The 9592-nt window shown below is 36.2% G+C and overlaps 1 protein-coding gene across 1 annotated transcript; it reads right to left on the reverse strand.

Annotated features, from left to right (window-relative positions):
• Positions 1–3025: 3025 nt before the first annotated feature.
• Positions 3026–3980, reverse strand: LOC106955785 (myosin light chain 4-like). The gene has a single exon (XM_015046168.1). It carries the CDS (start codon positions 3879–3881, stop codon positions 3273–3275), a length of 609 nt encoding a protein of 202 aa, XP_014901654.1. The 5' UTR covers positions 3882–3980; the 3' UTR covers positions 3026–3272.
• Between the last annotated feature and the right edge of the window lie 5612 nt (positions 3981–9592).

Raw genomic sequence — 9592 nt, forward strand, 5'->3', positions numbered from 1 at the left:
TAGGCATTTTTTTTCCACATACACAAGGAAGGGTGAAATTTATCTGTTTGATCATTAATGGGTACTATAAAAATAAATATTTTTTTCTTATTATGAATTTAAGGTGGGGTGGTTTGGGATCAGTAAATATTAGGACCACTATTCAGTACCGAAAGCTCAGAGGATCTTGAGTGAGACAAATCCCAAGTAGATTTCTCAGGCTGAAGAAAGAAACTTTAGAAGGTGGTTGGTATTGGTCTAGCCTCGCCATCGCCTTGCCGTGCAACTCAGCTCGAAAAAAAGTGTACCATATAAATGTACCCTTAAATAGCCATAAAATCGCCACTAAAGTTCAGTTTTCAGACAGTATACAAGCACAGACTTCGTAACCACAAATAAAGCAACATAGTTGTAAAAAAAATTAGTGATGTGTTGTTTGGCCACACTTTGTTCATAGGACCAGCTAGAAAACATACATTTTTTTTTTGTTTTTATCATTCTGGTGGCTCCTGCATACTACAGTTGACAACAGAACATTTTCTGTGCAACTCTTGCTTTCTTGCTTAAATGAAAAAAAAATAAATATTCAAGGTCATGCAGTAGCTGAAGATGAAGATGGGAGGGAATTATAACAGCTCTGTAAAAAAAAAAATCTTTTTCACAGTGTTTCGGCTTTGAAATCACTGTGAGTGTGAACAGAGCTCATGAGAGATTTTACCTCAAAAAAGCATCTTTAGCTCATTTCAAGAGCAGCATCTACATTCTCTCTCCTAGAGGAAATAAAGTCATAACCAGAAAACACATAACTGTATGGATGGAGGGATGTTTCATAAGCTGCAATTACATGACTCCTCTGGAAAATAAAAATAAAAAGTTTGTATGTGAACTTCACAATTAGCTCCTTAATTAAAACCTGTGCTTATTTCTCAATAGGGCAGACTCGGTTGTCTCAGGATTGCAAGTATACACACACACACGCACACCACAATACTGCCCTTAGAACTGCTTTTAATCCAGTTGATATGCTGCATAAGGTGAGAGGATATTGATTGCTGGGCATAACATGTGTAATGAACGATAATGAAAACAGCTTTGAGGATATTATACCCATGAAGGAGTCTAAAAGCAATCCCGTCATATATACAACACCTATGACAAAATTAGCAGTCAAATTAATTAATTTCTTTCATGATCAAATACTTTTTACTCACACAGTATCAGTCTTCAAATGTTGTATAAGTGAAGTAACAGTCAGTCTTTTGGCAAATAAAATGAGTTCTTATTTTGGTGGAGGGGGATTTTGTTGCTACCTGTGTAAGAAGGAAAGCTGCCAATGACTAATGCTGGCTGATCTTGACTTTGGCATACCTCCCTCCCCAGTTGTTTTATAATCTAGGTTGCCATTTATCATTGTCATTACTTTTATGGTAATTTGCAACCAAACGTGCAAAAGAGCATTAAACTAGCCATGATTTTGCCGAAAACATGTCTGTTTACAGAATATTTCAAGGGAATTAAACACATTAATGTCTCACAATTTAGACTTTGTAATGGATGCCTAAATGACATTGAATACCTCATCAGTTTTATTATTTTTTTTGTTTTGTTTTGTTTTGTTGTCTTTTACGGGTTAACTATTTCAATAAAAAAAAACAAAAAAAAAACATTTCCCTAATGAATGCGTGCCATTTTGCCAGATACACAAAAACATAAGACAGCCATTACATAATTTGATAGCTGGAAGTAAATTACAGTTAAAGACCTCTTTGTTTTTGGATCGTTGCATGAAGCCTTTAGTAAAAACCTGAAAATCTTACAATTATGCACTGCAGCTTAGGCTAAATTAAGCTTGGTGATTATATCTGCTTATGTGTTTGTGTGTATACCATTGTGTTCTTTGCTGCCACTTGAGCTGATCCAGCCCTAGAGCAGTTTGTTCAGCTGACATTTTAATATACTGCCGTCCATAACCCCAACAGTAGGAGATGCCTACGCAATAAAAGTCTTGCTGAGCATACAGTATAGCCCTTAACACTAATGTTTACCATGTTGTGTCCATATTTTGTTTGGCGAATTCTATCCATTGCTAGCATTTAAACTGGAAGGGACAAGCTTTTGTGTCCTTTCAGACAGGAGCTCTACATATTTGACAAAGAAGTTTAAAGCTAACAGCTGCTGATTAATCTCGATGGGTCTAAATTTCTGGCTAGTGCTCAACCGGTTATGGAGTTGGATGCCCAGCATACTTAAAACCTCTTTTGCATCCACTTGACAGCTGCAAAGAGTAAGAGCCAATTCTGCTTGTTAAGCTGCTTCTTTCTGCTCCTTCTACAGTTACGCAAAAACAGAGAATAAATCTAAAGAGCATCTCACATTCAAGCTGCTACCAGTCAATTACTGATTGATTTATTTTTTGTACTATAGCCCTGTACAGATTTGGTGCAGATCAGCTGCACAGAGAAAAATGTTAGGTAATCAAACGAAAAGAAATGAAGTAAAGTCACTATATTTGTAATGAAGTACTCATAATTTACACCTTTAGTAATCCAACTTTGTGAAAGGCAAAATTTATAAACATGCTTTGTTTTACTTTTTATCGCAAAGTAAGACTTGAAATAGTCAAGTCATGTTATATTCATACATTTTTCACTTTATACGAACCTTTATTTACTTTACAAAGGCATTGCAAATTGTTCTGCCAGCTCTGCAAATAATGTGAGGAGGTCTGTCCTTGGTGCACCTGTCTTGCTCTTCTGTGTGTGTGCATGTGTGTGTAAGTGAAATATATATATGCTGATTCAAAGCAGCTGCTGCACAAAAGCAAGCTTATTGAAACGCTGTTCTTTTGAAGCAGAATTGAGAAGAAAAAAGTTTTCTCCTTTTAAAGATGGAACCAAATATTTATTTTCCCTTTCTGCTTTTCCAGATTACGTTATAGCCATTTGTCAAGGTGTGTACATAAATGTACATTTTTGTGTGTAGTCCTGGGTTATTCTTTCTTCTAAATTAAATGTTTAGTATATTGAAAAGTCACTTTTAATGCATGTAGTAATCATGTTTTCTTTATTAATCAATGTATTTTCATTGCAAATGGTAAATTATTGACATTTTTATTAAGAAAGTTTATTCAAAAGAACAACTTACAATTTCATTGTCTGCTCAAAAGTAACTTCTGAGTATAACAGCCTCAACATATGTCCACTGCTTTCAGATCGATCTCACCTCTAAGTATACAATGATCCAATAAGTGACAAAAAACAAGAAGGTTTGTCTTTTTTGGTTGAATGTCCTCGTTAACCAGAGAGGATGTGCTTTACAAATGAGGTATAGTTGATACACCCATTGGCATCCTCCTGTCCAGCCATCAGTCTGTCCACTTCGTCTTCCGTCATCCTCTCACCAAGCGTTGCGAGCACATGACGAAGTTCTGCTCCCATGATGGTGCCGTTGCCTTCTTTGTCAAAAACCCTGAGGCCTTCCACAAAATCCTCAAAGTTGCCTTGATTCTTTGCACGGGAGATGTGTTGAAGCATTGGCAGGAAAGTCTCAAAGTCCAGCATTTTAATGCTCATGTCTTCTGGCCGTGGCTTCCCAAGGACTTTCAGTACATCAGCGTTGGTTGGGTTCTGGCCCAGAGCTCGCATCACATCCCCACACTGGGCATACGTGATCTTCATTTCCCCAGTTGGTGTGCGGTCAAACAAGGTAAATGCCTCCTTGAACTCCTCAATCTGGTCAGTTGAGAACTCAATAGCGACACTCTTTGGATCAAAGTCAGGCTCCTTGGGTGGTTCGGGTAGTGGCTCCGGAGGAGGAGCTGGTTTGGCAGCTGGAGCTGCATCTTTCTTCGGTTCTGGCTTCTTGGGCTCAGGTTTCTTTGGTTCAATCTTCTTGGGTGGCATGCTAAAAAGAAATGTGGGGTGTTGGAGCTGGGACTTGGAGAGAAATGAACAAGAGGCTGAGCAGACCTGAAATGACTCTCAAGTGCAGAGGGAACCTCCTCTTTCCATGTTTTATATGTGCTTTGTCTGGGGAGCAGCCTAGCAATTTGAAACACCTCACTATAAAAGGAAGAAACCTAAAATAGATGTAAAGTGATGTCAACATTAAGTATTGTTCTCAGCTGCTGTCATCTAGCCGACAGGACCATTTGCTGTCATTAGAGGGGGGTACAGTTACATTAGTCTGGAAGGGTTGTGCTTCCCTGACGGACAAAGGGATTATTGTCAAGCCAGTGATCAATCCAAAGTATGAAAATAACTTCACAGTTAAATATAGAAATGTTCTATGCTTTCTTAATCATTTAAGTGAACCTGTTGTAGAAGATTGTTCATTATATAATTAGTATGGAAAACAAACAAACTAAAAATAGGATTCTTTAAGAGCAGAAAAACATGAAAATACACATATTTAAGATGAATATGGTGATAGGAAAACACACATTTGAATGCTCACATTCAATATTCATACAATATAGATTTAATAATTGCAGACTAAGAAAAATGCAATCATTTGTTCATTTTGATGGTTGTTGCTGCCAAACATAAATATATGTTTCTGTTATACTATTTAATAAAACACACACACACACACACACACATATATATATATATATATATATATATATATATATATATATATATATATATATATATATATATATATATATATATATATATATATATATAAATATAACTTTATATCAAACTTTATGCACATCCTGTTCAGAATCTGAATCAGAGTGGGACACAAGCCATTCTGAGCAAAAAGTGGAATACACCAGACAAGTTGTCACTCCAATAGAGTCAACACAAAGAAAACACAAATCCTGCATGCAAAAAAACCCTAAGGGCAGTTTGGATTTGCTTATTAACCTAACATGGACTATTTTAAACTGTGGGTGTAAAGCTGGAGTACCAGGAAGAAGCCCACACATAAAGACTTTAAAGCAAACATGAAGGCTTCCATGGAGACAAGACAATGCGGTGATTATAATCAAGGCAATAGACTCAGTAGGGTCATGATTTCAAAATCCCCAAAGGACACATTTAAAGTTGAGCTATTTTATTTAAAAAAAATAGCTCAGTGAAGATATGACATTGTACCCTTAAAAGGCAGCCACTTTAGCATATCAGTACAAATACTATTCAAAACATCTTTATTTCCCTTTTCGTTGAACTTTGTCACTTCAAATATTTCATTAATCTTTGAAATGATTCACTTTTTTATGTACAGATACATAACCCAGACACAAAACATTTAAAGAAAACAAGTACGGAATGACCAGACAGATAAAGTTTGACGATATGAATAAGGACCGGGTCAATAGTTTAATATTTTCTGTTAAAGTTAAGCTCAAGATTATACACTTGGTAAAGTGATACTTTGATTTCACCAACATGTGTCTGCTAACTGGAAGGAATCCTAAACATTTTGGACTGACATATCCAGACAACTTGAGTCTGACTGATAATCTAAAGATTTTCGTCATGACAACAAGACCTACCAAACTAAAAGACTTTGAGGTCATCAACAAAGATAAACTGTTGAAATATCGATGGAAAAATGCAAAAATCTGATCAGTGATAATTAGAAGACTTTGATTGCTGCCATGCCAATAAAGATTTTCTATTAGTTATTGAGAAAAGGAAAATCATTTCAGACATCAAATTTTAAAATAAAATACAAACAAAGAACAAAGGGTCTTACATCATCATATTTTAACAGATACATGTCTCTTTCCTAATCAGAAACAAATATCCTGGTTGAATAAAATAGGTATGAAAATCTATTTCGGGCTTTAATACAGTTTTATTATGGTTACAGTGTGACTTTCAGCTACAGAAATGTGTAATGTGTAAGCGACATTATTAATGATAGTGACAGTAAAAGGCATCTGAACAGTTTGAATGTCTGCATTGACCTAACATTTTTATGTCCTACAGTACGCCTTAAAAAGTTTAGGTGAAAGCAGACAAAGTAATTTTATTAAGTGTCTAGTTTCTAAATGCGTAATATGTCACTTGGCTGCATGTAAATGGCTGCTTGGTAGTTCCATTCAGTGCATGATGAATTAACCAACAAAATATTCATCTCATTTATGGGAGAGAGCCTGCACAGGATGTGCGTTTCTCTGACACAATTTTAATCATAGTACCTTTAATTTTATGCATGCCTCTCAATTTATCAACTCAGTTTTAAAAAGCTAAACCCAGTCATGTAATATTCAAAATGTGCATCCTGTGTCTCTCTGCCAGTCTGCCACTTGATCTGTCAATCTAAAGCCTGAAGTCCTTGGACAGACTGGTTTAAGTGTGTGTGGGGGGCAGAATCTATGTCTATATAACCGTCCTTAGTCTAAGATCATTATCTCTTTTCTCTTGGCTTTTGAGGTCACATGGAGAGGAAAAACTGACAGCTAATTTGTCGTCTTTTGGTGTGTATGTGCGTGTGGGTATGTTCGCGATTTTGGCTGGTGGATACAAAGCGGAAGACGTGCAAAGGAGACCAAGTGGGGTATCGCCTTTGAAACACCTTATATTTCACATTCAATGTTTTTTTTTTCTTTTATTGCCACTATTGGATGGGGTTAAAAGGAAAAAAAAAAGGATGACATAGTTCTGGATTTTTCATCTTTTGTCATGATTATTAGTAGTAATGGTGAATCCTGAGGCAGACAGGTGGGGTAGCATGATAAACTTTAATCGATACCCTAAAGTGCTTCTCTGGCAGCCTGTTGGAAAAAAAATATATATATATATAGCATTACTGAGGCAAAAACAAAAGGCAAATGATGGACCACAACACAGACTAAAATACTTTAGTTGTTAACTTATATTTCAGTGCAATTAATGTTTATAAAGATTTCAAAAATTATTTTGAAACACCAAACATTTTCACAGCATTTTGTTCCTCTGGTTTAAATCCTTTTTAAAAAATTTGATGGTAAAAATGTCGGCGTGACCATGGAATAATGCAGCCAGTTGTCCGTCCACTTTTTATTTTCTCCCATAGAAAAAGGCAGACATTTCAAATTACTGACCACTTAGGAATCATTAGGTCTGATATTCTCCTTATTATTTAAAAGATGGGTTTTTTTGGCCTTTACCAGGTAAAAGTAAAAAAAAAAAAAAGATACAAGTCACATCTAAAGATAATGCTGAATGTTACTTGTTTCCACTTCTTTCTTCCACAGATGGAAAGGAGATGAACTTTAATCCAGGAGTGACAGTGCATGGAAGTATGAAATTGTTCAAACCTCAAGCATTCATTCAAACGTGATCCATGTAATGTTCTTTCAATTCATATTGGGGACACTGGCTGATGAGGCTGTCTTAGGGTTGCAGATGCACTTGAGAAGAAAGTAGAGATTAATCAGAGAGTCGGGTGGCATAGTAATAACGTACATAGGGGGATGATTAATAGTGGGAGATGACTCCTGTGAAAAGTCCGCCTATAGATACAAAATTCCCTGCTCCAAGATGAGCATAAATTGCTACACTAACAAAGATTTCTACCTGTAATCACACACAAAAAAGATAAAATAGTGAGTTTTTTTTTTTTTTTTTTTTTTTTTAAATTTAATCCTTTGAAGCCCTTTGGATTGTGAGTTGAAAACCATATCAAATCCCTCATTCTCTTCATTTAAAGTATTCTTAGAAAAAAAAAGCCCCAAATTTATCAAAAGGAGACCTCAAATCTGCTATTCCTGTTTCACTCCACTGCGTAGCTCCTTCTCTCTGAGTGCACGCGTAGACAACTGTGTGCCTGCATGCCTATCCTTTGTGGAGGTCCACAGATTGTTTGTTTGTAGCAGTATAACCAAAAGAGGAGGGGTTGTGGGGTGGCCAAAGACAGCAAACCCCTAATCCCTTAGATAACACTGGGAATGAGGGCAGGCAGACCACTGGTCTGGCGTGGGCTAATAAAAGAGACTGATAGAGACAGCAGCTACATTCTTTGTTCAGCCATGGCAGGTGTGGGTTACTTTAAAGACGTGTTTAGTTAACTGGCTAAAAAGAGAATAAAGGCTGCATTCTCCCCCTCTTTCATAGCACCAGGGTCATTGTTTCATGGGAAATAATGCAACTGTATTCATCCTTGTGAAAGCCAACCAGTGTCTCATCATTCAAAATGTGCTAAGATGATATAAAATGGTGGAATCGAAATGATAACAAGCACTTTAGATTTGTCGCACACAGCACCAAAGATTTAACTCTGTTGACAAAGAGGCATTTAATGCCTAACGATAAGTGCTTCCCCTTGTCCCGTCAGCGGCCGAACTACAAAAAATAAGCAAATAAAAAAATGGGGCTTTTTGCAAAACAACGTCCAAAGAGAAGAGCACTTGTTAAAATGAGCTAATCTCAAACAGGAATCCATTTATATTTTATGTGGCCCTATGGAGTTTAGCGAACAGCAACCGAAACTTTCCTTATGAGTCCAGTAATAACACTTCATTGTTATAATGGAATGACTGGTAGTGGAACCAGCTTGGAGACATCTGTGTAAACAATTTAATTAAGACCATGTTTGATGAATTATAGCTGGTGAAGGCACTGCCTGTTCTAATACTTCAGTTCCTTAATTACACCAGACATCCATGTGTTCATTCTCATTGCCCAACCCGATACTACCCCCAAACACTCCCCCACTTACAATGATAGAAATTGAAAATCTACAAAAGGGAAAGTGCATTTCACACTCTACTGAAGCAAGGCAAGCAATTTGAAATTAATCAAAACACAATAAGTTTACACCGTGATAAAGAGGTGCTGTGTACAAAATGATACGAGTTGATTTGTGAGGCAGGGACCTCTGTTTTACATAACTTTTTAAATAGGCCATCCAAACCTTTGCAAGAATTTGTGTATATTTCTATCAAAAATATGTACACTCTTCACAAAAGTATTTTATTGGGACTTTTTGGACTTTCATTGGGATTTTATGTGACAGACCTACACAAAGTTGTTTATAATTGGAAGGAGGGAGAGTGATCGTTTTGAATTGAAAATCCAAACCGTAAACCATTAATTTCTACTCATCCTCCTGCTGCTCTGATACCTCTTGATAAAAACTAAAAGCAATTTCTCTTCAAAAATCACCTAATTGGCAAATACGAGTCAAGAAAGAAGTGCATGCAAGAATCAAACCACCTGTTGCCTCCCGCAGCCTTTATTGGAAATGTTTGGTTTTGGAACTTAGAAGGTCGCAGCAAATAGCAACTTACTATAAATGAAGGTGTATTTATTAGCTCTATAAAGTGACTCTAGGGATTTAACTATCCTAGAACAAATATAATTATTGACCCTAAGGACTTAAGATTTTGCTTAATCTGTGTTCAGAATGTTTTATTCATTCTGTTAATTGTATTTAGCTCTAGTAATGTTTCATGCCTGTTTTTTTTGTTGTTGTTGTTCTTGTATGTAGATTTGGATTTGTTACTCTCTTTTGATTCTCTGTTTATTCTTCTGAACTCTATGTATATATTTCCATGTCCATTAGGGATTTTCCCATAGTTTCTGAGTTCAAGTCTAATCAAAACAATGTTGTTGTCAAACAGCTCAATACATAGAAAAAGATGTTAAGGTCAGACGAGACAGAACAAATACTT

This window comes from Poecilia latipinna, unplaced genomic scaffold (assembly GCF_001443285.1).
Source record: "Poecilia latipinna isolate Pla-1442-1.1 unplaced genomic scaffold, P_latipinna-1.0 Scaffold767, whole genome shotgun sequence".
NCBI classification, from domain to species: domain Eukaryota; kingdom Metazoa; phylum Chordata; class Actinopteri; order Cyprinodontiformes; family Poeciliidae; genus Poecilia; species Poecilia latipinna.

Excerpts from the sequence above, each read along its gene's own strand:
- LOC106955785 (XM_015046168.1), bottom strand. The coding sequence starts at position 3,881 with ATGCCACCCAAGAAGATTGAACCAAAGAAACCTGAGCCCAAGAAGCCA.